Source organism: Brachionichthys hirsutus, chromosome 3 (assembly GCF_040956055.1).
Source record: "Brachionichthys hirsutus isolate HB-005 chromosome 3, CSIRO-AGI_Bhir_v1, whole genome shotgun sequence".
Lineage (NCBI taxonomy): Eukaryota > Metazoa > Chordata > Actinopteri > Lophiiformes > Brachionichthyidae > Brachionichthys > Brachionichthys hirsutus.
Window position 1 is genome coordinate 77,662 of NC_090899.1, and position 27,612 is coordinate 105,273.

Consider the following 27,612-nt stretch of genomic DNA (forward strand, 5'->3'; position numbering starts at 1 on the left):
TCAACATGAGCCTTCCTGCAGCAGAAATCTGTCTGAAACATCTGGAAGGATCGATTCGTCCGTATTAACGTAAGAACTAGTGACGTTTTCTGACGTGCCTTGACTTTGTCATTTCTTTTCATGTATCAATGCTATCTGATTATTTCTCTGTTCCAGAACAAGCCGTAAACTAGTGAGGACAGTCTAGTGATACTTTAGTGATCAATTCCAGATTAAAACCCAGTCGTCTCCCTCTTCCCCCTTGTCATCCCATTCCTACAGTCAACAGAGACCTTTCCGATCAACATTTATATAGATATTGATGCTGAAACCGACTTAAGCTTGGTAGCACGGTGCTGCTACAAGACGACAGGTAAGCTTTCTGCTGTCAGGTAAACGTGACGTCATTCAGGTTTAATGCTGGATAGACCGTGTAGAGCAGTGGTCCCCAACCACCGGGCCACGGCCTAACTCGTGTATACAGTTTTCGTTGTATTGATTATTAGCGTCTGAAAGGTGTTTTATTTTGAAAAACGACCGGATTTTCGCCAACGTAACATTCGCCTGTGAATTTTCATGCTTTACGTGATACGTTACAAAAAACAGGCGTGAACTAGCGAAAATTAAATTAAAAAATAAACGTCTTTGGAGAGCTTCTTTGTTAATGGGAAAGTCCAACTGAGGAAGAAGAAGAGGAAGAAAATAAAACTGCGGATGGCCGTGCGAGGAGAACTGAAACTGTTTTCCTACGTTCTTTATTGACTCGTACTCCCGTGCGGCTTTACAGCAAGACCGTCAGTTGGAACCAGGAACCCAAACATGCGCAGTAGGAACTACGGCAACTGGTTTAGGACATACATCATAAACATTCTGCAATCATTAAACTCAATGATCTACAAAAACGTCTTTTAACAGACAAACCGGGAGTCAGACTTAAACACGGTTTATCTCCAGCTGATTAGCTTCGTTAAGAGGCAATATAGGGTTCAAAACTGCTTCTGCACGTCGAGACCAAGAACCTGGATTAAAAGACAAAAGAACCCTACAGTCATTTTGATTCGGGCTTTGTTTCAGCTAAGCGGGGCTGGAGTGAAGGAAGTTAGCGCAGGTCACATGAAACCTTCTAATGATAGCCACATCCAGTGTTTGGCCTTGCTTAGATATATCATCAGATGATAGGCAGCAGTTTTCCACTGACTCAACCCATGAGTACTAAAAGTACGCAGTTTAAGTTGAAGCTATTGTTTTTGCACTGTTTGGACTCTCCCTTCACTCGGTAAAGGATGCAGACGGTGGTCCTACCTGGAGTTTTACTGATGATGGATGCTTGGTTGCCAAACAGAGCCCCGTCCTTATTGCCCATGAAATAAACGGTCATTCTGGAGTCAGCGTGCCAGATGACATTCTTGGGTGAGGTAAGAGCAATGCTTGTTGAGACGTAATCTGTGCTTCCCAGCACTTGCCACTCTGGGCTGTCCGGAGGATGACGTCCAACGTGAACACCATCGGTCACGTCCTTGTGGACCACGATTATAGCAAAGTTCTGTGCATTGGGGACAATGTTGACTACAAAACAGGCAGCAAAATCTGTCTCAGGAATGAGACTGAGGAGTAATCCTGGCCGGTAGAGGATGGCTGAACCAGCAGTTTTGACGAGCGGTGACTTTGGACTGAAAGCCTGCACATTAGTTGATTCTTTCTCGGACAGAAGAACAAATGTTTCGCCTTCAGCGTCCTTGGCCAAAGCTGGTGGGATGAAGAATGTCTGCTCCTCTGTGCTAGTTGGTGGCAGCGTGGTGAGCAGCTGCCCACAGGTGCAGTTCTGACGGATGGCACAAGGGTGACCAAAGAGGACTGTAACAGGGTGGTCGGCTTTTACGCTCCGGAGTTCATCGTCTTGTACCCAGACCTGAGCAATTTGGTGGGGCTGGAGCGGAACCATCTTGGATGCTGCACCTTGGAAAGTTACTGTGTTTTCCTGGTCCGTATTGATGACGAGTAGCTTGAATGGGCATTTTTCAGTTACCGCTGTTGTGACGATGTCTGCGGGGTGGGTGGTTCCACTTATCACGGGAACCGGTGGGACCAGGTACTCCGTCCCCAGTTTGTCGGCAGCAGTCAGCAGAGCGGTCTGGATGCTGTTCTCTTTCAGGGAGACGACCTGAACGGTGATCGGACGGCTGCTAGTAATTAGGAGAGCTTTGTTGGAGATGTCAGACCTTGAGAGCTCCAAGTCTGCGTCCGACTGGTATTCATGAGTCTCTCCTGCTTCTAGTTCTAGCGTTGAGTTTCTTTCAGGTGATTTGATGATGACCTCGGTATTTCCATATAAAGCAGTGATTTTGACCTTGTTGTCAGACTTTTCCGGATGAAAATAGGCAATGTTCTCCAGAAAAGCGACGGCGAATTTCAGACCACTACTGTTATCAGATGAGGTGGATTCTGGGGGGGGGGGGGGGGGACACACACACTATATCAGCAAGTAATGTTATTGCAGATGAACATGAATGAACATATCCATTGCACACATGAAAAATACTGGGAATCAAGATGAGAACTCAGAGCCTCATTTCCACTGCATGGAACTGAACTCTCCTTTTTCCTATTTCTATTCGGTAAAAAACGTCTTCCTGGTACTACTTGAATAGAACCCCCCTTATTTGCATTCCCCAGCAGGCTGACAGATAATACAAGGCTTTAGTGTTGTTTTGGCCTAGAACCCATCTGAACATCTTGTTTTAGATGGTACTCGTGTGTTTGAGTTGTAAAGCTGTCAGATTTAGTGGAGTCAAAACAATATTTGAAGAGATAAATTGTATTTTACCTGAGTCCACTGGTACCAGTAGCAGCAACAGAACCAGCACCGGACACATGATGCCAATACTCTGAGCAGTAAGGGTAGGAAAACCTGGAACGCAAAGACTATGAGGTTCTACCTGGATGACTGAACTTTGACCAATCTCATGCAGAAGAAGATTCAAGCACAGCAGCGGCGTAATAATTGCTGTCTGATGTAGAGAGAAAGCTGCGTCTCACCTGCTTCCAAGCGTCCCTACCTTTGTCCTTCACAAACAAACATTTGAGAGTCAAACTCAGTCAGGAAGACGTTTGCATGATATTAATTTGAGAGCTCAGGAGGAAGAGGAGGAGGAGGAGGAGGAGAAGCCTGCATTCACCGCTGCCCCCTTTATACAGCACTGAATTGAAACATGTTGAACAGAGTTGAATGAAGCGGCTCTAAGAGGAACCAGAGGTCCCTGTGCTGCTTTGGGGAATGACAACAAACTGCCTTGAATGGAATAATCTGGCAGGATTAGACGCGTTAATCTCAGAAAGCATGTGCCAATGCGTTGTGCTGAGGGTTGTGCCCTAACCCTAACCCTAACCCAATGCGTTGTGCTGAGGGTTGTGCCCTAACCCTAACCCATTCAACAGTCTTCATGTGGCTCTAGCAGCGTGATTTAAACAATGACGCTTTGCTTCCCATCTTTTAATCAAATCCTTCTCATGAGAGGAACCGTGGTGGAAGAATCCCGGTGGTGGTTGGGGGTCCGATGGCGCTTCTGCCCATCTACCCCAGGGCAGCTGTGGCTACGAGGGATGGGGAAAAAGCGCTTTGTATTGATACACGATTTAGCGCATGCGTGATGCGAGTGATTACCGTCACATGTAGCTGTTCCATGGATTGACTCACTACGTGCTCTCTGATGTTCTCTCTGATGTTCTCTCTGATGTGCTCTCTGATGTTCTCTCTGATGTGCTCTCTGATGTGCTCTCTGATGTTCTCTCTGATGTTCTCTCTGATGTTCTCTCTGATGTGCTCTCTGATGTTCTCTCTGATGTTCTCTCTGATGTTCTCTCTGATGTTCTCTCTGATGTTCTCTCTGATGTTCTCTCTGATGTTCGTTCTTTCCAGTGATTGTCACACTGCAGTAGCTCTTTTCAAGATTCAAGATACTTTATTATCATTATGAGAACATAATAAAATCGTGTGAAGGCCGGCGGCTTCAGGCCCTCACCGGAACATAACGAAAACCAAAATGTCTCTTAAAGCGACGATATATATACACAGAGAATCGGCAAACAATAGTGCAAATCAGCAACAGCAACAGCAGCACAGTGGGACAGGCACAGAGCGTCCCCAGTGGGACAGCCTCAGAGCGTCCCCAATGGGACAGGCACCGAGCGTCCCCAGTGGGACAGCCTCAGAGCGTCCCCAGTGGGACAGGCACCGAGCGTCCCCAGTGGGACAGGCACCGAGCGTCCCCAGTGGGACAGGCACAGAGCGTCCCCAGTGGGACAGGCTCAGAGCGTCCCCAATGGGACAGGCACCGAGCGTCCCCAGTGGGACAGCCTCAGAGCGTCCCCAGTGGGACAGGCACCGAGCGTCCCCAGTGGGACAGGCACCGAGCGTCCCCAGTGGGACAGGCACCGAGCGTCCCCAGTGGGACAGGCACCGAGCGTCCCCAGTGGGACAGGCGCCGAGCGTCCCCAGTGGGACAGGCGCAGAGCGTCCCCAGTGGGACAGGCGCCGAGCGTCCCCAGTGGGACAGGCACCGAGCGTCCCCAGTGGGACAGGCACCGAGCGTCCCCAGTGGGACAGGCGCAGAGCGTCCCCAGTGGGACAGGCGCCGAGCGTCCCCAGTGGGACAGGCGCCGAGCGTCCCCAGTGGGACAGGCTCAGAGCGTCCCCAGTGGGACAGGCACAGAGCGTCCCCAGTGGGACAGGCTCAGAGCGTCCCCGGTGGGACAGGCACAGAGCGTCCCCGGTGGGACAGGCACAGGGCGTCCCCGGTGGGACAGGCTCAGAGCGTCCATTCGGAGTCCCAGATCGCTACGAGGGAACGACTGCTTTCACAGCTCGGGGGAAGAAGCTGTTCCTGAGCCTCGCTGTGCTGCTTCTGATTGTCCTGAACCGCCTCCCTGATGGGGGCGGGACAAACAGTCTGTGGCCCGGGTGGGTGGGGTCTGTGGGCTGGACAAACAGTTTGCGGCCCGGGTGGGTGGGGTCTGTGGGCGGGACAAACAGTCTGTGGCCCGGGTGGGTGGGGTCTGTGGGCGGGACAAACAGTCTGTGGCCCGGGTGGGTGGGGTCTGGGGGCGGGACAAACAGTCTGTGGCCCGGGTGGGTGGGGTCTGGGGGCGGGACAAACAGTCTGTGGCCCGGGTGGGTGGGGTCTGGGGGCGGGACAAACAGTCTGTGGCCCGGGTGGGTGGGGTCTGGGGGCGGGACAAACAGTCTGTGGCCCGGGTGGGTGGGGTCTGGGGGCGGGACAAACAGTCTGTGGCCCGGGTGGGTGGGGTCTGTGGGCGGGACAAACAGTCTGTGGCCCGGGTGGGTGGGGTCTGTGCCGATGCGTCTGGCCCTCCTCTGGACTCTGGAGGTGTCTGGTGTTGAGTGTCCAGCAGAGGTCAGAGGAGATGTGGATGCCCAGGAGTTTAATGTTCTCCACACGCTCCACTGCTTCCCCTCGTACGCACGGGGGGGCGTGTTCAGTCCTCCTGGACCTCCTGTAGTCCTCCTGGACCTCCTTGGTCTTGCTGGTGTTCAGAACAAGGCTTTTGTTTACTCATGTGACGAGTCATGTGATCCTGACTCAGGTATCTAATCACACCTGTGAGGTTTTAGACATTCTGAATGCCCTGATGAAAACCCGGTAAGGTCGAAAGGCCTCCCTGTTTTCTAGTAAAGGATTCGTAACGGTCCTCAGAGAGCCTCGTTCCGTTTATCTACTGCGATTCGGGTAAATAACAATTAGGATTTCATGAAAATTGAGCATGTGACGCATATATATAATAGAGAAATGAGAAAGGATCACTCTTGCTCTACTTCATCTTCTCCTCAACCCTCCAGCGCCCCCCTGTGGACATTACTTCAGGCATAGCGACCCAAGGTGTGGAGCAGTCGTCAGTGTTTGACAGAATGAGCATCTTCATGCACGTTTATGAGGGCAGCACTTCATTGGAGGCTACATTTATTGCACAGAGCCATGTGGACAATCATTAGCATACTGTATACGCGAACAAGGACTGATTTAGTCCAAAACATTCAGTGTTAAATTCATGTTACTTTAAATTCTGTTATTAAAGTCACAAAAAGAAAAGCTGCCATATCATTATCATTTGGATCAAATGTTGCAGCATGATTTAGAAAATCATACAATCATAAGCTTTGATTTCAATATTACAAGGTTTGAAAAGAGCTGGTGCTGATCCTGGATCAGTTACGCCACAGCAAAGGTGACGAGCAGCATCGACATCAGTGGAATGACTGACATCCGATAACTCTTTGATCCACCTGCAAACACACATCAGAGTCCATGTTCAGGCTGCTGCTGTTCAGTCCCTGGAGATCAAATGCTGACAGAGATTAGTTTAGCTATGAGATAAATAAAACAATGTCACCAGATGTGGACTCACCACTGTCAAGCAGAAGCTTTTCAGTAACAGTTATTGATCCGTTGTGCGGTGCCGCTTTGATCTGCAGCAGTTCACACATCAGAGGGTAAATGTGGATGCTGTCAAACGGCTCAGAAAGGAAGTTCTTCTTAAAGTCTGGTCCAAATGCCCTGAAGATGGTCTTCATGTCCATCTCTCCATTATGGTAGCCATGATCACCTTTGTTGATGTAGACAATGAATCTCTGAATGGAAATAAAAAGATGGAGCACCTATCACCAGATCTATAATATATCTGCTTCATCCCATTGGCCAGGAGGCGCCTGCTCCTTTCAAATCATCTACAGCATCAGTGTGGCGCTTTATGAGCTACGATCAGATCAGTTCAGCCAGTAGCCAAGAATAAGGGGCCTCCGTTATTGTATAACTACATCATGATATTTGGCATTTACAAGTTGTATCAATAATTGCATCAACCTCTTCCCAAAAATCCGCTCTCTGTAAAACATAAACCAGTATAGCTTCCGAACCCTTTATTCAGTTTGAAATGAAAACAGAAAGGAAGAGTAGATGCAAAAGTTTGTCCTCATTCACTTTATGAATTTATGAAGTGGATGAGGTTAAAAAAAGTCCCTAAGCTTGTACAGAAACTGAAATGTGTAACAATGGAGAACTCAGACCTCTGTACTTGTACTGTAATACATGCTACTGTCAGAGTACAAGTACAGTCAAATGTTCTATCTAGTACATACGTTCATCATCATCACATAATCCTGGGATGAAATCTAGAAACTCACTGAGTTCAGGTTGAATCCCAAATCTGCAACAATCACAATGGGAGGCAGCCGCTTGCTCTTGGAGAGATGGAAGCTCTCGGGAAGCTCATTCTTCTTGTAGACCGTCAGATTCGGAACGTTGGACAGAGCGTGGAAAACCTCCTGCTCCTTCCCTGGCCGTGGCGTCAGGATGCCGAAGCCGCCGTAGTCAAGGATCTCAAAGCTGGTGAGCTTGAGGAGATTCACGAACTTGTTGAGAATGATTTCATCCACCTGCGGTCGCTTTTTGACTGTGGTCATGCCATGGTCAGAAGTGATGATGACATTTAGGCTGTCAGTCAGGTGATGGCGAATGACTGCCTCCCTCAGGTAGCCGATGGTGCGGTCAATTTGTTTGATGATCTCCTTCCTGTCTGGATGGTCTGGTCCCTTGGCATGGCCCACATTGTCTGGTTCTCCATAGTATAATGTCACCAGGTGGAAGTCTTCTTCAGAGAACCATCTCATCACCTTGTCAATGTTCTGACGCCATTCTGTTTCATTGTCATCTGGGTGGCCGTAACTCTCCACAAGTGCACGGTTGACCGTCTGCCCGCTGTAGTTGGCTCCACCTCCCGGGTAGAAAAAGGAAGCAGTTCTCAAACCCTGAAAGAGATGTAAGATACCTGCTGTAAATCTCATACTGGGTTTTTGTTGCCTCGGAGCGAACGGTGGTGTCAGATCAGAACGTTTCTAGTCCCTTTGTTCGGATTGCCTTCTGGAAAGCCCGCTGGAACAAACGCAACACAAGGGCAGATTGAAGGGGGGTGCCCAAAGAGTGGGGTTGTGTACGTTTGAAATTAGAGGAGCTTCACAGATCTGGGTTTGTCTAACAGGTCATTTCCTTTGTGTTAGTCTGAAGGGCTGCACTCGTTAGCATTGCTCCGCAGCGCGCTAGCTGCTCCCACGTCTGTCCCACTGACTCCCAAAGAAGGACTTTAAAATTCTGACTTTTAAATAAAAAACCTTTCTGAGATTTGAGCAAATCGGAGGTTTAAGGCTGAATCTTTTATGCAGACAATCTGAAACCCACACAAGAACAGCCAGACAGATGGCCGTCCACCATGAGCCTAGGTTCTGTCCAAGGTTTCTGCCCGTTAAAGGGAAGTTTTTCCTTGCCTCCGTTGCTCTTGTGGGTCACGTTGGGTTCTGTGTTTCCCTGCTAATCCTGTAAAGCCGTGAGATGACTTCCTGTTGTGATCTGGCGCTATATCAATAAATCTGAATTGAACTGAACTGGGTTCCACACATGATTTCTTCTGGTGCTGACCAGTATTTAGTGTTGGGAAAGTTATTATTCATGTGTTCATTTCCACTGACTATGATGAAAATTATAATCATTACCCTTTTTTCCACGTGAAAGTCAAACAGATCAAACGCCACCCTACCTGAAAAAAAAAGCCCAACTATATTTTTGTAAAATATAGTGGGGTTATTTTTATGGCTTTTTTTGAAATGCTTTACAAAAGGATAATATGCTGACATATTATTTAAAATGGTTCCCGTTGTTTTAGAATAAAAACAAAATGGCAATACTAAAACTTGACCGAACCAGGTGATGATGACCAAATAGAAAACAAACTAATAGTACTGAGATGAAGACTAAATTTAAAATCGATAACAAAATTAGCACCAAATATTCTGCAGCCAACACTGCTAATAATCAGCCTCGATACCACCCAAGGTATCAGCCCAAATGCAGTACTGAGGGCCGACCAATCAGAACTCTGCACTGCAGGATAATGCAACACAAGGTTTCATTGCCACGCTGATGACGTTAAACGTATTAAAAATGTGAATGTGTAATTACATTTGTTTATCGCCGTCACTCCTTACTTGTTATCAGGTGTCATTTCAAGGTCACCTGATTTTGAGCTGTGATCCATAATGGCACAACGCCGTTGTCCCACCACTCCGATCTTCTCAGCGTCTCTTTGTAAGGAACTTTTAAGTTTGTCTTTGTGTTAAACATTACGTTGTGGATGACTTCATGATCCTCCGCCCACCTGCCTGTTGCAAAGCACGCCAGACAGGAATGTTTACATTTAGAAATATGGACAAGTACAAGTACGACGAAAGTCAACTTCACTGTGTTACTGTTGCCGAGTAGAATCATGTCGTTCCTCTAGGTGAATTTGATTTTATTGGGATTGAATATTGATGCATGGTAGAGCAGTACCCAGAAGTAAAAGTACTTTTACTTTGAAGACATTAACTACATTTCCAGTACGGAAAAAACTTGCCAGAACACATGCAGAATAATGTTGAGTGCAGCATTAATATTTTCTTCTTCTTCACAGTATCTGAACATTTAATTCAGTACTTAACGTCGTTACTGCTACCTGCGCTACCTGCGCTACCTGTGCTACCTGTGCTACCTGTGCTACCTGTGCTACCGTCACCACATTGCCAATGTGAACGCTAGCAGCAGAGATACCTGACTTTGGCTTCTACAGAAATACAGGAACAATAGTGGAGCTGTCCGTTACCAGTGATGGTGGTAAAGTGAGACGGGCCGGTCATGGTCAGCATCGGGGGGTTGATATATTTGGCTTTGACTCCGTCCTGAACCAGCTGGTCCAGACAGGGTGTGTCCACATCCTGGTCATAGTCCCACCTGAAACCGTCAAATGAGATGAGCAGCAGCTTCTTCCTCAGGGGATTACCTGCGACTGCGATCACTGTTACGGCCACCAGGAAGAGTTCCAGCCTCGTCTTCATGTTCAGTTCGAGTGCTTGAAAGTCAGGAGTGTGTGCACACCTGGAGCAGGTTTAATATCTAACCGCTTTCTGATAGAGATCTGGAATGTTGCTGACAGATGAGACCTTTGACTGGAAGCAGCAATTAAGTGAGGTCTTATCAAGTGAGGTGCCATTGATCAGGATCAATAATCAGTGGTACTGGCTTATATCTGTTACATAGTCCAAGTCCAGCTATTTGTCACAGCAATAACACAGATATAGAATAGAAGGTATAGAAGTTACAGGTAAGTAGGGTACAAATCACCTCCGATATTCTGACTCCAGGACCAGGAGAACCTGGAATTACTTTGGGATTAGACTCCACCCCTTCTCCCAGGTTCATGATCATTTGTGTCACACCTGTCTTGCTGTCTACCTTAGTGAGTCTGGATGTGTGTGTCTTCAGTGAGGAGTGGGATTGGATCCAGACCCTGTCGGCTGCACATGGAGGTGGGACTTGGGCCTGAAAGCTCCACCCCTTTACTCTTCTCTGAGCTGCAGATGGCAATCAAATCTCTGCTGAAACTCATCACCGTACCTGCGCACCAGGTGACACGCCCATTGTTATCGATCAGAAGACAGATGGTCACTTTGTTTACGTGATTCTACGAATCATAGAATAGAATAGAATAGAATAGAGCGCCTTTATTGTCATTGCATGGGGGCTACACAGTGAGATTAATCTGGTGATTAGTAACATGAGATTCAGGTAATCAGACGTTCTCGTAGGACTGCTCACGTGTTGTTGGTTGCATTCAGGCCCGTCTCTACAGTCAGGAGGTGATCGAGCTCGGTTACGGCATCTCCTTCCTGCTACCGACGCCCGACGTAGTTTGCTCCGCCCCCTACAGCCCGCTGTCAGGGTTCCTCCACCTCCCTCTGCAGGTGTTTGAACTTGGTAACACCCCTCAGTGACGTTTCACACCGACATCCTGATCAAACTCTCGCAGCTATAAATGCTAATGCTAGCGGTATGGACATCGGTGTCTTCACCCTTCAGGTCATTTCTGTGCCTACAAAGACAACCCTAACCGTGTCGCCTGTCCTCATTACCCAGCAGGCACTGCGAGAAGCCATCACTGACAGCCAAACAGGCACCGGCTGATCCTGGACTACAGCCGTTAGTGGTGAGTCGTCACCGGCTCCAGTTGCAATGTCTTCCACAAACCGTCAGACTCTCTCCTCGGCCCAGACGAAGGGTTAGGGTTAGGGTTAGGGTTAGGGTTAGGGTTAGGGTTAGGGTTAGGGTTAGGGTTAGGGTTAGGGGGTTAGGGGTTAGGGTTAGGGGGTTAGGGTTAGGGGTTAGGGGTTAGGGTTAGGGTTAGGGGTTAGGGGTTAGGGTTAGGGTTAGGGGGTTAGGGGTTAGGGTTAGGGTTAGGGGGTTAGGGTTAGGGTTAGGGGTTAGGGGTTAGGGTTAGGGGGTTAGGGGTTAGGGTTAGGGTTAGGGGGTTAGGGGTTAGGGTTAGGGTTAGGGGGTTAGGGGTTAGGGTTAGGGTTAGGGGGTTAGGGGTTAGGGTTAGGGGGTTAGGGTTAGGGGTTAGGGGTTAGGGTTAGGGGGTTAGGGTTAGGGTTAGGGGGTTAGGGGTTAGGGTTAGGGGGTTAGGGTTAGGGTTAGGGGTTAGGGGTTAGGGTTAGGGTTAGGGGGTTAGGGGTTAGGGTTAGGGTTAGGGGGTTAGGGGTTAGGGTTAGGGGGTTAGGGTTAGGGTTAGGGTTAGGGGTTAGGGTTAGGGTTAGGGTTACGGACTCCCTCCGTGACGTCCCGTTTGGAATTTGCCGGTGGTTGTTGGGTTAGGGCCCGTTAAAGGTCACCGTGTGCCGGTTGTTGTTGGGTTAGGGCCCGTTAAAGGTCACCGTGTGCCGGTGGTTGTTGGGTTAGGGCCCGTTAAAGGTCACCGTGTGCCGGTGGTTGTTGGGTTAGGGCCCGTTAAAGGTCACCGTGTGCCGGTGGTTGTTGGGTTAGGGCCCGTTAAAGGTCACCGTGTGCCGGTGTTTGTTGGGTTAGGGCCCGTTAAAGGTCACCGTGTGCCGGTGGTTGTTGGGTTAGGGCCCGTTAAAGGTCACCGTGTGCCGGTGGTTGTTGGGTTAGGGCCCGTTAAAGGTCACCGTGTGCCGGTGGTTGTTGGGTTAGGGCCCGTTAAAGGTCACCGTGTGCCGGTGGTTGTTGGGTTAGGGCCCGTTAAAGGTCACCGTGTGCCGGTGGTTGTTGGGTTAGGGCCCGTTAAAGGTCACCGTGTGCCGGTGGTTGTTGGGTTAGGGCCCGTTAAAGGTCACCGTGTGCCGGTGGTTGTTGGGTTAGGGCCCGTTAAAGGTCACCGTGTGCCGGTGGTTGTTGGGTTAGGGCCCGTTAAAGGTCACCGTGTGCCGGTGGTTGTTGGGTTAGGGCCCGTTAAAGGTCACCGTGTGCCGGTGGTTGTTGGGTTAGGGCCCGTTAAAGGTCACCGTGTGCCGGTGGTTGTTGGGTTAGGGCCCGTTAAAGGTCACCGTGTGCCGGTGGTTGTTGGGTTAGGGCCCGTTAAAGGTCACCGGCGGTGCTTCTGTCCTCCTGTCTTTGATGTGATTCGTGGGGTTTCTCCATTCATCGCATTCGACCCGGACCCGGTCCGAACCGAGCTAACGCTAGCCTCTGAGCTAGCGTTAGCTCGTGCCAGCTATCGCCATCTTTGTCAAATCATAGCTAGCGTTAGCCAACATTGACAAGAACCACCTGAACAGAAGCTGAAGTCATTTTTAATCCTGAGCTTTGATATTTTAGAAGACAAATCAAAAACCAAACACACCTGTGACGTCGGCCGAATCAATGGAGTGGAGCTGTTTTCACCTGAGCAGGTGAAACTGCCGCAGTGTGCTAGAACAGAAATAACAGAAACAACTGTGTCAGCGATTCTCAAGTCCAATCGGAGGGCTTCGTGGCTTGTGGTCTACCTGCTGAGTCGTGGTGGAGGGCTCCTGGTTCCGCTCAGGTGAGCTGAACGTTGTTCTGCTAGGTGATGACTCAGCTGCTGTACAGGTGTATAAAAGGCAAAGATGATCTGTCCGTCACCACGGAGACAATGGCCTGTCTGCTCCACATCGCCTGCATCCTGGTCTGCTGCCTGGACCTGCTTCAGGGCAGAGCTTCAGGTAAGCACACCTGCATTTACCTGTTCCTGTACTTTTCTATTCATTTCTAGTCACGCACAAACAGCCGATTGATCTGTGTTTCACGAGCATTAGTGGCAGCAGGATTCTCTACTTATTGATTGCTGATCACGTCAATGACTCCTGTCCAGAGTATCAACTGGAGTCAGAGAGCCAGAGCCAATGTGAGTTGCTAAGGAGCGCGGCTGTTGCCAAGCTACAAGGTGACATCCCACACTGTATGGAGGATGGCAGGTTCAGGTGTGTCTGCAGATAATATTTCACGATATTGATTATATGGATGAGTGATCTGATTTTGTTTCTAACTCAGGATTCATATTTAAATAAAATCAACCCTGACGACTCAAAATGCTTCTACACTAGTGTTACCATGGCAACAAGAAGAGTATTAAAATGATTCAAAAGACAGCTAAAATGGTTCGCTGATCGCCATGGAAACACAGAGAATTAACCGGAGGTCATTGTGTGTGTTTGTAGACCTGTGCAGTGTAGTGGGCGGGGTCAAGAATGTTGGTGTGTTGATGCTGAAGGTCAGGAGGTCATTGGGACTCGAACCAACAACTCTGTCCCTCACTGTGAGAACCATCACCTGTTTCATGATGTCTCAGATCACGTGTTGAATTATTCAGCACACGTTTCTGTGTCCTCCTGTGGGGACAGGTGTCTCACCCTGCCACCTGCAGGACGTCCTGCGGTGTTCTCCGTCGGGCCTCTTCCAGTCGGTCCAGTGTGATTCCAGCAGAACGTGTTGGTGCGTGGACCGGGACGGCGTGGAGCTGTACGGGACCAGACAACCGGGGACACCTCAGCGCTGTAAGTTCAAAGAGCCTCAGGTGTGTGTCCGAGCCTCAGGTGCGTCTGAGCCACCGGTGCGTCGGACCCACAGGTCCCGGCAGCTGTGAGGTGAGGTCCAGACGTCTCCTCCACAGTCTCCGCCCCCACTCTCCCCCCCAGTGCGAGGCAGACGGCAGCTTCCTACCTGTTCAGTGCCGCTTCATCAACACGACGGACCGGCGACAGCTGGACCTGCTCACCTCCTTCAACAGGTAATGTGTCTGTGAATTCATTTGTTCTTGTGTGTCCCTGTGTGCACCTGTGTACACCTGTGTGTGTGTGTTGTGTTCAGGTACCCAGAAGCCTTTCGGACATTCAGTCGTTTCAGGAAGTTCTTCCCGGCAGTTTCCTCCTACTGCTTCTGTTCGGACAGCCGCGGCAGAGAGATGTTTGACACAGGTAGACTCTGGCGGTGCTGATGATGATGGTGAGTGGGCATGACGAAGGTGTGTCCTACCTGTCCAGGTGTGGAGCTCCTCCTGTCAGAAGTCTACGACTCAGCGTTCTCCGGTCTTGGTTCCGGTCGCTCCGTCTCTCAGACCAACGTCTACAGAGTCCTGCAGAGGAGGATGCTGGGAGTCCGCCTCGGCCTCACCGGACACTTCAGATGTAAACTGGTTTGACACTGGTTTAAGCGTTACATTCATGTTGTTGAGTTTTCATGAGACCGGTCTCCCTCAGGTCCCTCCCCCTGTGAGGAGGAGCGGCGAGCAGCGCTGGGGGCGTCCAGTGTTTTTGTGCCGTCCTGCGAGGACGATGGCTCCTTCAGTTCCAGACAGTGCCAGCAGGGGTCGCAGTGCTGGTGTGTGGACCCCTCAGGGAGGGAGCTTCCTGGGACTCGCCGGCGTGGAGACGCCCCGGTCTGCAGTGAGTGTTTGTGGACGGCGGTCTGTCCCGTCCTTCTGTGACATCATCACTTCACTCTGCTCTTGTCTTCCTGTTTCCTTTCCTTATGTCCTCCTCTCTCTTGTTTCCTTCTCCTGCTCCAGGTTCTGGTCTTGCTGATTGTCTTTCTCAGCGTCATCTGGCCCTGTCCCGAATCTTCTCTGGTCCCTTCAGTCTTCCTTTCCAGAACTCTGACATCAGACCTTCAGCTTCCTGTCTGTCCCTCCTCCGGCCTCTCGGGGAGCTTCTTCCAGTGGACGCGGAACCCGCCCCCCTCTTGACTCACATGGTCGAAGTCCTCCATGGCCTCTTCCCGTCGGTCGGTGGGGCTCTGCAGGCTCTGCAGGCTCTGGACCGCTCCTCCCCTCGCCGCCTCCAGGAGAACCTGTTTGGGGGGAAACTCCTGAAGAGCGTTGCCTCCTTTGACCTCGGTGGGGTGGTGGGATCTCAAGGAGCACTCGGGCGGGACCGGCTGTCCTCCACCAGCCTCCAGAAGAACCGTGATCTGGTCCGGTCTGTGAGCAGAGCTCTGGAGGACCCGTTCTTCCTGTCTGGGCTCCAGCACACACTGAGAGGACGGAGCAGCTCACTGTCCCTGAACCAGGCCAGTACCAGGAAGTAGAACCCAACGAATGAAAGTTCAAATATTATATATATAAATATATAATTCAAGTATAAATATATATAGATGAGTTCAAATATTTACCTCTGTGTTCTAGTACAAGTAGTAGCCACTAGAAATACTGTAGTACAAGTATCTGAACCGGTGTAGACTTCAGTCACTCGTCCAGGGTTACTGGTGAATGTCCACAGTCCGCCATTCACCAGTTTAAGCCCCAGTGGGACGGCCTGTAAACGGGGGGGCTGGGGGGACTGGGGGGACTGGGGGGCACTGGAGGGACTGGGGGGTCTGCTGGGACTGGGGGGACTGGGGGGACTGGAGGGACTGGATGGACTGGGGGGACTGGGGGGACTGGGGGGCACTGGAGGGACTGGGGGGTCTGCAGGGACTGGGGGGACTGGGGGGACTGGAGGGACTGGGGGGGCTGGGGGGACTGGAGGGACTGGAGGGACTGGAGGGACTGGAGGGACTGGAGGGACTGGGGGGACTGGGGGGACGGGGGGACGGGATCAAACCTGCCCACCAATGAGAGGCCAGTTGTCTCCCGGCGGTGGTTCCTTTCTGATCATGCTGCTTCCTCCACTGCTGAACCTGAGACTGGTGACCACTGAGGTCACACCTGATCACACCTGATCACACCTGATCACACCTGTTCTGCACCAGGACAAGGTGGACAGCGGGGACAGCGGTCCAGCATCTATCATTGTGATCATGTTTTAAATCTGTCCACAGGTCCTGACTCCTCTGCTGCACTCCTGTTCCAGAGACGACCACAAAGAGTCCACCTTTGTCCCCGGCTGCACGTCCAGCGGCGCCTTCCAGCAGGTCCAGTGTCACGGTGGCGAGTGCTGGTGCGTCGACCTTCACGGTCACGAGGTGTCCGGCTCACGTGCCATCGGCCATCGACCTCGATGTCCGTCCCACTGCGAGAGACGGCGAGAGAAGGCGCTGCGGGTCAAAGGAAACATGGCCGCCGGCGCAGAAGTCCACGTCCCGGCGTGCTCGGAGGACGGAGACTTCCTGCCGCTGCAGTGCGTTGGACCACGCTGCTTCTGTGTGGACGGAGACGGAGACGCCACGTCTCCTGAGTCAGCAGCCGGCGCCGTCAGCTGTAAGGACCAGACACGTGTAACCTTATTGATCCCTGATACGATCAGATCTATTCAGCGTCTTTCATAAATAACAGCTGCGAATATACAGATTAGATAGTATTACAGTATACACAATTACACAGTGTGAGTATTATGAAAGACTAAATGTCCAGATCGAAAGTGGCGTTAGTGGCGGGTCCGTCCTGACGTGGTCCGTCTGTGTGAGTGAAGGGGGGACAGGGTCCGGCAGGGGGACAGGGTTCGGCAGGGGGACAGGGTTCGGCAGGGGGACAGGGTCCGGCAGGGGGACAGGGTCCGGCAGGGGGACAGGGTTCGGCAGGGGGACAGGGTTCCAGCAGGGGGACAGGGTCCGACAGGGGGACAGGGTCCGGCAGGGGGACAGGGTCCGGCAGGGGGACAGGGTCCGGAAGGGGGACAGGGTTTGGCAGGGGGACAGGGTCCGGCAGGGGGACAGGGTTCGGCAGGGGGACAGGGTCCGGCAGGGGGACGGGGTCCGGCAGGGGGACAGGGTCCGGCAGGGGGACGGGACCTGGTGATTCTGTTCATGTTCTGTGTTCTTCTCTTTCAGGTCCAGAGAGAGAACAGAAGCTTCAGCCGTCTGCAGGTGAGATTCAATCCACACTCACCTGAGTGGAATGTCTCACCTGTCCTCTGTTGTGTTACTGATGACAAAACCAGCTTCCACTGCGTTTCCATGCCAACGCCATGTATGTGGAATAAAAGCTCAATGATGTCACCGCTCTCATGATGACATCACGCCCATTATAAACCAGTCCAAATGACTCAAAGCCTAAACTGGGACATTTATTCCAGGTGGCTCCAAAGTGGGCCGGGGTGACTTTAATTTATGTAAAGACAGTTTTGTAACCCGACTCCACACCACCTGAGTGCTAACCTATTAGCCACACTAACAGAGCTTTGATGCTAACCTGCAGGTCGCTGCTCTCAGGCCTTAGCTGATGTCACGGGATTCAGACAGGAAGTGAGGAACATTGTCGCCCTCTCAAACTCCTCCCACATCCCCCTGGGGTATGGATTCCTATTGGCTGAAGGTCTACGGTTGACCCCAGCAGAGCTTCAGAGCAGCCAATCACAGGAAGAGCTGCTGAGCTACTCCAGTTCTGCTCTGCGATTGGCTGCCTTCTCCAGTGAGTCACAGATCAATTCTGTCATTTTGTTCTTGGGGGGCGTTCAGGGACCGTCTGAAATGTGAGCGATGCGTGACGTTTGTTTAGGGACCGTCTGAAATGTGAGCGATGCGTGACGTTGTTTGGGACCGTCTGAAAATGTGAGCGATGCCTGACGTTGTTCAGGGACCGTCTGAAATGTGAGCGATGCGTGACGTTGTTTCGGGACCGTCTGAAATGTGAGCGATGCGTGACGTTGTTTAGGGACCGTCTGAAATGTGAGCGATGCGTGACGTTGTTTAGGGACCGTCTGAAATGTGAGCGATGCCTGACGTTGTTCAGGGACCGTCTGAAATGTGAGCGATGCGTGACGTTGTTTCGGGACCGTCTGAAATGTGAGCGATGCGTGACGTTGTTCAGGACCGTCTGAAATGTGAGCGATGCGTGACGTTGTTCAGGGACCGTCTGAAATGTGAGCGATGCGTGACGTTGTTTAGGACCGTCTGAAATGTGAGCGATGCGTGACGTTGTTCAGGGACCGTCTGAAATGTGAGCGATGCGTGACGTTGTTTAGGGACCGTCTGAAATGTGAGCGATGCGTGACGTTGTTCAGGGACCGTCTGAAATGTGAGCGATGCGTGACGTTGTTCAGGGACCGTCTGAAATGTGAGCGATGCGTGACGTTGTTCAGGGACCGTCTGAAATGTGAGCGATGCCTGACGTTGTTCAGGGACCGTCTGAAATGTGAGCGATGCCTGACGTTGTTCAGGGACCGTCTGAAATGTGAGCGATGCGTGACGTTGTTCAGGGACCGTCTGAAATGTGAGCGATGCGTGGACGTTGTTTCGGGACCGTCTGAAATGTGAGCGATGCCTGACGTTGTTCAGGGACCGTCTGAAATGTGAGCGATGCGTGACGTTGTTTAGGGACCGTCTGAAATGTGAGCGATGCGTGACGTTGTTCAGGGACCGTCTGAAATGTGAGCGATGCGTGACGTTGTTCAGGGACCGTCTGAAATGTGAGCGATGCGTGACGTTGTTTAGGGACCGTCTGAAATGTGAGCGATGCGTGACGTTGTTCAGGGACCGTCTGAAATGTGAGCGATGCGTGACGTTGTTCAGGGACCGTCTGAAATGTGAGCGATGCGTGACGTTGTTCAGGGACCGTCTGAAATGTGAGCGATGCCTGACGTTGTTCAGGGACCGTCTGAAATGTGAGCGATGCCTGACGTTGTTCAGGGACGTCTGAAATGTGAGCGATGCGTGACGTTGTTCAGGGACCGTCTGAAATGTGAGCGATGCGTGACGTTGTTCAGGGACCGTCTGAAATGTGAGCGATGCGTGACGTTGTTCAGGGACCGTCTGAAATGTGAGCGATGCGTGACGTTGTTTAGGACCGTCTGAAATGTGAGCGATGCGTGACGTTGTTCAGGGACCGTCTGAAATGTGAGCGATGCGTGACGTTGTTCAGGGACCGTCTGAAATGTGAGCGATGCGTGACGTTGTTCAGGGACCGTCTGAAATGTGAGCGATGCGTGACGTTGTTCAGGGACCGTCTGAAATGTGAGCGATGCGTGACGTTGTTCAGGGACCGTCTGAAATGTGAGCGATGCGTGACGTTGTTCAGGGACCGTCTGAAATGTGAGCGATGCGTGACGTTGTTCAGGGACCGTCTGAAATGTGAGCGATGCGTGACGTTGTTTAGGGACCGTCTGAAATGTGAGCGATGCGTGACGTTGTTCAGGGACCGTCTGAAATGTGAGCGATGCGTGACGTTGTTCAGGGACCGTCTGAAATGTGAGCGATGCGTGACGTTGTTCAGGGACCGTCTGAAATGTGAGCGATGCGTGACGTTGTTCAGGGACCGTCTGAAATGTGAGCGATGCGTGACGTTGTTTAGGGACCGTCTGAAATGTGAGCGATGCGTGACGTTGTTCAGGGACCGTCTGAAATGTGAGCGATGCCTGACGTTGTTTAGGGACCGTCTGAAATGTGAGCGATGCGTGACGTTGTTTAGGGACCGTCTGAAATGTGAGCGATGCGTGACGTTGTTCAGGGACCGTCTGAAATGTGAGCGATGCGTGACGTTGTTTCGGGACCGTCTGAAATGTGAGCGATGCGTGACGTTGTTCAGGGACCGTCTGAAATGTGAGCGATGCGTGACGTTGTTCAGGGACCGTCTGAAATGTGAGCGATGCGTGACGTTGGTTCAGGGACCGTCTGAAATGTGAGCGATGCGTGACGTTGTTCAGGGACCGTCTGAAATGTGAGCGATGCCTGACGTTGTTCAGGGACCGTCTGAAATGTGAGCGATGGCGTGACGTTGTTTCGGGACCGTCTGAAATGTGAGCGATGCGTGACGTTGTTCAGGGACCGTCTGAAATGTGAGCGATGCGTGACGTTGTTCAGGGACCGTCTGAAATGTGAGCGATGCCTGACGTTGTTCAGGGACCGTCTGAAATGTGAGCGATGCGTGACGTTGTTTCGGGACCGTCTGAAATGTGAGCGATGCGTGACGTTGTTCAGGGACCGTCTGAAATGTGAGCGATGCGTGACGTTGTTCAGGGACCGTCTGAAATGTGAGCGATGCGTGACGTTGTTCAGGACCGTCTGAAATGTGAGCGATGCCTGACGTTGTTCAGGGACCGTCTGAAATGTGAGCGATGCGTGACGTTGTTCAGGGACCGTCTGAAATGTGAGCGATGCGTGACGTTGTTCAGGGACCGTCTGAAATGTGAGCGATGCGTGACGTTGTTCAGGGACCGTCTGAAATGTGAGCGATGCGTGACGTTGTTCAGGGACCGTCTGAAATGTGAGCGATGCGTGACGTTGTTTAGGGACCGTCTGAAATGTGAGCGATGCCTGACGTTGTTTTACAGCCGTCCAGACGTTGCTGCCTGCTCCTCGCTACTCCTACCAGCCGTTCACGCCGCGGTGTGATGCTAACGGACGCTGGCTGCTCACGCAGTGTCACCTCAGCACAGGTGTGTGTGTGTGTCTGTCTGTCTCACACACACACACACAGAAAGGACTTCACCTGGGTGTGTGTGTGTTCAGTCAGTGCTGGTGTGTCGATGAAGATGGAGAGTACATCCCCGACTCACTGACCAGTCGCTCGTCCCTCCCTAAATGTGAGCTCACACACACACACACACACACACCGCGCGCGACGACGATCTCGTTGGAAGAACATACAGTAGCTCTGATCAATGATATTGATCATTCATCAGCTCTGGGATGTCCAATCATTTGATTTGTAAAATAAGGTTGATCTTTTCTCCGCCCACTCTCCTTCCTCCTCTGCGGTCTGTGGAACGTTAAGCCACGCCCCTCAAACTGCTGGGAAAGGAAGGCAGAATCCAAAGAACATAATCCCCCCCCCCCCCCCCCGGATTATATTTCCTTGATCCAATGCCTCTAATCTGCAGTATGAGAAAGAGTTCGACCGGGTCAGCAGTGCGTTAGCGTTAGCGCTAGCATCGATGCTCCGGTCCGAGCTAAACAACCAGAGAATGTTGGAAAGACGAATAAAAGGGTGGCGGAGGAATTACTTCATTGTAAAATCCACCAGGCAGAACACAGGCCTGCAGCGGTTAGCCCCTCCCCCACCAGGTAGAACACAGGCCTGCAGCGGTTAGCCCTCCCCCACCAGGCAGAACACAGGCCTGCAGCGGTTAGCCCCTCCCCCACCAGGTAGAACACAGGCCTGCAGCGGTTAGCCCCTCCCCCACCAGGCAGAACACAGGCCTGCAGCGGTTAGCCCCTCCCCCACCAGGCAGAACACAGGCCTGCAGCAGTTAGCCCCTCCCCCACCAGGCAGAACACAGGCCTGCAGCGGTTAGCCCCTCCCCCACCAGGCAGGACACAGGCCTGCAGAGACGATGGAGGAATTCTGTGCATAAATACGTAGGCAGACTAGCAGTTACAGCTACAGGTACCGGTGTGGCCGGTGCAGGTACCGGTGTGGACCGGTGCGGGTACCAAAGTGGACCGGTGCGGGTACCGGTGTGGGCCGGTACGGGTACCGGTGTGGACCGGTGCAGGTACCGGTGTGGGCCGGTGCAGGTACCGGTGTGGACCGGTGCAGGTACCGGTGTGGGCCGGTACGGGTACCGGTGTGGGCCGGTGCAGGTACCGGTGTGGGCCGGTGCAGGTACCGGTGTGGACCGGTGCAGGTACCGGTGTGGGCCGGTGCGGGTACCAAAGTGGACCGGTGCAGGTACCGGTGTGGCCGGTGCGGGTACCGGTGTGGGCCGGTACGGGTACCGGTGTGGGCTGGTACGGGTACCGGTGTGGGCCGGTGCAGGTACCGTTACATGTTGCTACCTGCAGGTGCGACCCGCTGCCAGAGAGCTCAGGATCAGTCTCTGCTCTCTGATTGGAAGAACGGAGCTGACGCCTCGACAGAGTCAACGTACAGCCCAAAGTGTGAGAAGGTGGGAGCAACACACACACACACACACACACACACAGCAGCGTCTTTGAAACCTGTAGGTTGAGCAGGAATCGGTTTGTCATCTTCATCATATACTGTCATCATTTCTCACCCCTCATCTTCGTCACTGATCGTTTCAGGATGGTCGTTTTAATGTGCTGCAGACAGGAGGCGCTGCAGGCTGGTGTGTGAACCCTGTCACTGGAGAGATGATACAGGAAGCGACGCTGACCGCTGATGGACAGCTGATATGTACACACACACACGCACGCACACACACACACACACACACACACGCACGCACGCACACACACACGCACTGGCTAATTTCATTCAGCTAGGAAGCTATCAGTAGCTAAGCGTAGCTCTGGTCGGCGTGTTGCCTTCAGGTCCCAGCTGGTGTGAGCTGCAGGGTTCTCAGTGTCTTCCTGATGGCTCCTTCCTCCCCTGCAATGTGATGTCACTTCCTGTTGGTGTGTCTCTGAGGAAGGGCAGGAAGTGGAAGGGACACAAAGGCCTCGGGGAGGCCGGACGCTCGGGTGTGACCGTAAGTAAACGCCGTCTGGGAGCGGCTTCGTGTCGGTGGTGATCGGTGGTCGCTGTCCTACCCAGGCCCCCTCTGTCCTGCCTACCCCATTACCCATGGTGCACTGGTTTTGCCAGCCAGCAGCCGATGCTCTTCAGAGCTGTGAGCTCATCTGTCACCATGGTTACCAGAACTCCCTGGATGTCAGCAACTTCCTCTGTGAAACCTCGAGTCTGAGATGGGACCGAGACTACGGACCGCTGGGAGGAGCCTGTCAGCGTAAGATCTAAAGAGCTAGACTGTGGTTTTTAACTTTTCACCATCAATGAGAGTCTAATCCTTTGTTCCTTTTAAAAGTCCGAGGCTTTGGACGCTTCCTGTTGGGTCCAGAGTGTCTCAGCTGTCGTCTCTGTCTTTCTGTTCTGTGTTTGAAGTCGCCCAGTCGCTCCAGGTGTTGTCGTCCTCTCAGCTCTGGTCTTTGTCAGCGCCCGGCACTCGCATCAGCACTTTGCACTCTCAGTTGTCCACTTGATGACCAGCAGGGGGCACTGCTCCATACAGGTGATGCCTCTGCACCGCTCGGCTCACGACTGTCTCCCTGTACATAGATGACGGCTGAGGGCTTTCCAGGTTGAATTTCAGCTTCTGCATTACTTCTTTTGACCTTATATGGACGTTTACCTGGAAGAAACCAAAGTCAGTTGAAACACGATTGGTCAGTTGTACGCAGACTTCGGACTGGGAACTGTACTAGCTTCTTAAAAGGACACAGAATTAAAGTACTGGCTGTTGTTACTCGCCCCCTACTGGCTGTTGTTACTCGCCCCCTACTGGTTGTTGTTACTCGCCCCCTACTGGCTGTTGTTACTCGCCCCCTACTGGCTGTTGTTACTCGCCCCCTACTGGCTGTTGTTACTCGCCCCCTACTGGTTGTTGTTACTCGCCCCCTACTGGCTGTTGTTACTCGCCCCCTACTGGCTGTTGTTACTCGCCCCCTACTGGCTGTTGTTACTCGCCCCCTACTGGCTGTTGTTACTCGCCCCCTACTGGTTGTTGTTACTCATCCTCTACTGGTTGTTGTTACTCGCCCCCTACTGGTTGTTGTTACTCGCCCCCTACTGGCTGTTGTTACTCGCCCCCTACTGGCTGTTGTTACTCGCCCCCTACTGGTTGTTGTTACTCGCCCCCTACTGGCTGTTGTTACTCGCCCCCTACTGGTTGTTGTTACTCGCCCCCTACTGGCTGTTGTTACTCGCCCCTACTGGCTGTTGTTACTCGCCCCCTACTGGCTGTTGTTACTCGCCCCCTACTGGCTGTTGTTACTCGCCCCCTACTGGTTGTTGTTACTCATCCTCTACTGGTTGTTGTTACTCGCCCCCTACTGGTTGTTGTTACTCATCCTCTACTGGTTGTTGTTACTCGCCCCTACTGGTTGTTGTTACTCGCCCCCTACTGGCTGTTGTTACTCGCCCTCTACTGGCTGTTGTTACTCGCCCTCTACTGGCTGTTGTTACTCGCCCCCTACTGGCTGTTGTTACTCGCCCCCTACTGGCTGTTGTTACTCGCCCCCTACTGGCTGTTGTTACTCATCCTCTACTGGCTGTTGTTACTCGCCCCCTACTGGCTGTTGTTACTCATCCTCTACTGGCTGTTGTTACTCATCCTCTACTGGCTGTTGTTACTCGCCCTCTACTGCGCTGCTCTTAGGCCAGTTATCAGGTTCAAGTGTTCCTCTAGCTGACCCCAGATCTGTGACCATTTCCTCCTCTGAAGATAGCGTAAACATGTCTGTTTCGGACGAGTTTTAGTTACTATGGAGACAGAAAATTACTGGTACTACTACTTCCGAGTACTCATATAATGGACAGCAACTTGAAAGCAGGATGGTTTAAACAGGCTCCCTTCAGAAAACTGGTTTTGCTTTCAAATGGTGTTTTCACGTTTGTAGCTTCCCTCGTCCGGCGCCTCGGCGTCCGTCTGTGGCAACGCGCCGGTGCTTCTGGAGCGTGATGGAGACGACATGCTGAAGCTAACCGTCGGATGGACGGCCAGCCTCTCTGATCTTCCAACCTCCGACCTCCCCAGCCTCCATGACATCAGTGAGCAGACGCAGTAACGTGTCCTCGGACGCCGTCTGCACGCCACCCACTCATAACGTCTGTGTTCAGGTCTGATTCTGAACCAACACGCACTTCAGGAGGGGGTTCAGGGCCTTCTGGTTAACATCCGGCCCGCGCTTACATCGGAACCCAAGCTGCTTTCCGTTACATCGCCGACCTTTGGCTGTTACCGTGGTTACCGACTTGCTGGTGATGGGGCCGGCTGCAGTGAGTCGGTCTCTGTGGTTTGTGCTTGTTGTCCTGCCGTACATCTGACCCGTCGTCCAACGTTTCCCCGTCTGTCTCCACAGTTATTTGTCCAGCTGGGAGCTTCTCAGACAGGGGGTGTGTCTTCTGTGCCTCTCAGGGAACCTATCAGGATGAAGAGGGGCGGGACTTCTGCAACAAGTGTCCCTATGGCTCCTCACCTAATGGAGCGTCATCTTCTGCTCAATGTGAGTCACTCTGAATTTCACCTCGTACAGGTACTGCTGTGGAGTTCTTTCCGTTGGTGCTACGGGGCCATACATTTACCTATGTGTCAGGTGTGACGGCATGTCAGAGGCGGGGCTTACGCTGTTCAGATGAGGGCAGCTTCCTGCCAGCGCAGACTGTCTTCCTGTCAGACAGGTGGAAGTGTGTCAACAGTGAGGGGGTGGAGCTTGACTGGACCAACAGTGACAAACCTCTTACTGATGATGAATGCTCAGGTTGGTTGTCAGTAGCCAATCAGACAGCAGCAGTTCTATCAGTACACGCAGGCGTTTGTAATATGTGTGTGTGTGTGTGTGTGTGTGTGTGTGTGTGTGTGTGTGTGCGTGTGTGTGTGTGTGTTTGTGTGTGTGTGTGTGTGTGTGTGTGTGTGTGTGTGTGTGTGTGTGCTTCAGGTGCAGAGTTCTCATTGCAGATGCAGCAGCAGAGTTTTGTGAAGATGAGGATGATGAAGGCACTCTCAGGTGTGTTCAGGACTCAGGTGTTCTCCTCCAGACTGACGTCGCTGTCTGATGTTCATCGTTTCTGTCAGGACGGCTGTAGCCATGACGACTGCTGCCACGGCTTCATCCTCAACCAGAACAGCCTGAATGGAGGTGTGTTGCCATGGAAACACCTGAGCAGCATGAATCAATGAAATAAATAATGAAGCCAATGAACGTATGAACGCCTCCCCTCAGGTTCGGTGCTCTGTGGTTGGTTGAGAGCTCCATCAGTCTTGATGTGTGGGGACCAGGACTGGGATGTGATTGGATATGGACCAGCCAATCGTATATGTGGGGCGGGGCTAACATACAACAAGCACCAGAGGAGCTTTGTGTTTGACTTTGGAGGAGAGAAGTTCACCATCAGTAAGATGCTATCATACCCAAAGGAACGAATGAATGAATGAATGAATGAATGAATGAATGCAGGGAACGATGGTCAGGGAGGAGCTGATGATGTCTCGTTTCTGCGGTCCAGCTGACTCGGCTCTGCCAGCTGACAGGAAGGACAAGAAGGACTACCAAACCTCCATCGTCAGCTTCCAGGCCATCTACCTGAACACAGGTACCAGGAAGCGCCTCTGTCCTTTACCGCCTGCAGGTAACAGGCAGAGGCAGCAGAGGAGCCGGCTCTGGACTTTCCTCTGACGTTCAGTGTTTGCCTCTTGTTGTTGGTCAGATGTCGGGTCACCGGCTGACGGTTCTGTCTCCTGTGACTCAGCAGAGGTCAGAGGTCCTGCTCTGGATGGTTGGTACCTCTCTCCACCTTCACACGGGAACATTGTGACGTAGAACTTCCAGTCATCTCATTATAAGCCCTATGCTAACGCTCCAAGACTTGGATTCAGTCATGGAGGCAGCGAAGGAGGGGACGGGGAGGGGGACGGGGTCGGGGACGGGGACGGGTGTGGACGCCATGTTTCCCTCTTGGGCCAGAAGCCTAAAACTAGTCACCGATCTTTACTCATCTCCTGTACACTGTACCTCACCTCACCCACACCGTTCCTACCTCGCCCACACCGTTCCTACCTCGCCCACACCGTTCCTACCTCGCCCACACCGTTCCTACCTCGCCCACACCGTGAAACTGATGAAACTGACATGTCTGCTGTCTAGAAAGATAATGTCGATATGCCTTATGACTGTTACCCACATGGTGCCAGTGAGGGGGGGCTACTAGTGCAGCCAAACAAGTAAATATGTGTTGACAACTTTGTGTTATCTGTGTGTTCAGAATTTGTTCACCTGAAGTTTGAGTACCTGTCCAACGATGACATCACCACGGATTCCCAGAGGAAACCCCCGTCTCTCTCCTTCTGGCTCAACAAGAGCAACTACAACTCCCAACAGGCAATGCTCTGGTGTCTCACACGTACGTCTGTGACTGTCAAAGGTGTAACAGGTGTTGCCAGGTACCGTTCTGACTGTGCTTGTGTTTCAGGCTGTGACGAGGAGCAGCAGTGCTCCGTCGCCGACCTCAGAGACGCCGACTCTGCAGGTTTCTTCAGCTGCTCTTTGTTTCCTGACAGCAGAGTCTGTGGAGCCTATCACAATGCTGTACGAGAACAAGCCTGTCGCCACCTGCTGGACAGGATGCCCAACAACACCTATAGCAAGAAAGGTAGAGTTCCCAAGAGCATAAGCTAATAATACACCCAGACAACATCAGTAGGAACTACTGACACAGATTGATGATCAGCGTGTTGAACTCCTCCCACCCGGATGTTAATGTGTGTGTGTGTGTGTGTGTGCGTGTGTGCGTGTGTGTGTGTGTTCTCAGTGTCTTTATCTGGACCACAGAAAAGTTTCTATGAGAAAGTTTCCTTCCAGAAGATGGTTTCTTACTCTGTACGCAGCCGCGTTAGGATGAACGAGACACCACTGTCTGAGGGGTAACACACACACACACACACACACGCGCACA

At 52.1% G+C, this 27,612-nt stretch overlaps 2 protein-coding genes across 2 annotated transcripts; one reads left to right on the forward strand and one right to left on the reverse strand.

Moving 5' to 3' along the window:
- Positions 1-6,203: 6,203 nt before the first annotated feature.
- zgc:153896 (uncharacterized protein LOC569930 homolog) lies at positions 6,204-9,913 on the reverse strand. Its single transcript, XM_068757166.1, has 5 exons — positions 9,682-9,913; positions 9,057-9,202; positions 7,175-7,798; positions 6,385-6,622; positions 6,204-6,277 (listed from the first exon to the last, which is right to left on the reverse strand). The coding sequence occupies exons 1-5, from the start codon at positions 9,911-9,913 to the stop codon at positions 6,204-6,206; spliced, it is 1,314 nt and encodes a 437-aa protein (XP_068613267.1).
- A 3,071-nt stretch (positions 9,914-12,984) lies between these two features.
- tg (thyroglobulin) lies at positions 12,985-27,584 on the forward strand. The gene is given in 33 exon segments (XM_068757167.1): positions 12,985-13,054; positions 13,204-13,312; positions 13,550-13,647; positions 13,733-13,885; positions 13,959-14,118; positions 14,199-14,305; positions 14,372-14,515; positions 14,588-14,773; positions 14,896-15,395; positions 16,146-16,524; positions 17,094-17,129; positions 17,461-17,673; positions 20,531-20,639; positions 20,709-20,782; positions 21,984-22,087; positions 22,227-22,338; positions 22,476-22,526; positions 22,529-22,633; positions 22,699-22,742; positions 22,744-22,891; positions 23,047-23,133; positions 23,136-23,173; positions 24,561-24,711; positions 24,781-24,939; positions 25,023-25,166; positions 25,257-25,421; positions 25,599-25,799; positions 25,884-26,054; positions 26,167-26,253; positions 26,368-26,436; positions 26,923-27,060; positions 27,130-27,309; positions 27,469-27,584. Coding segments are annotated over 33 exon segments (4,608 nt in total).
- Positions 27,585-27,612: the final 28 nt, after the last annotated feature.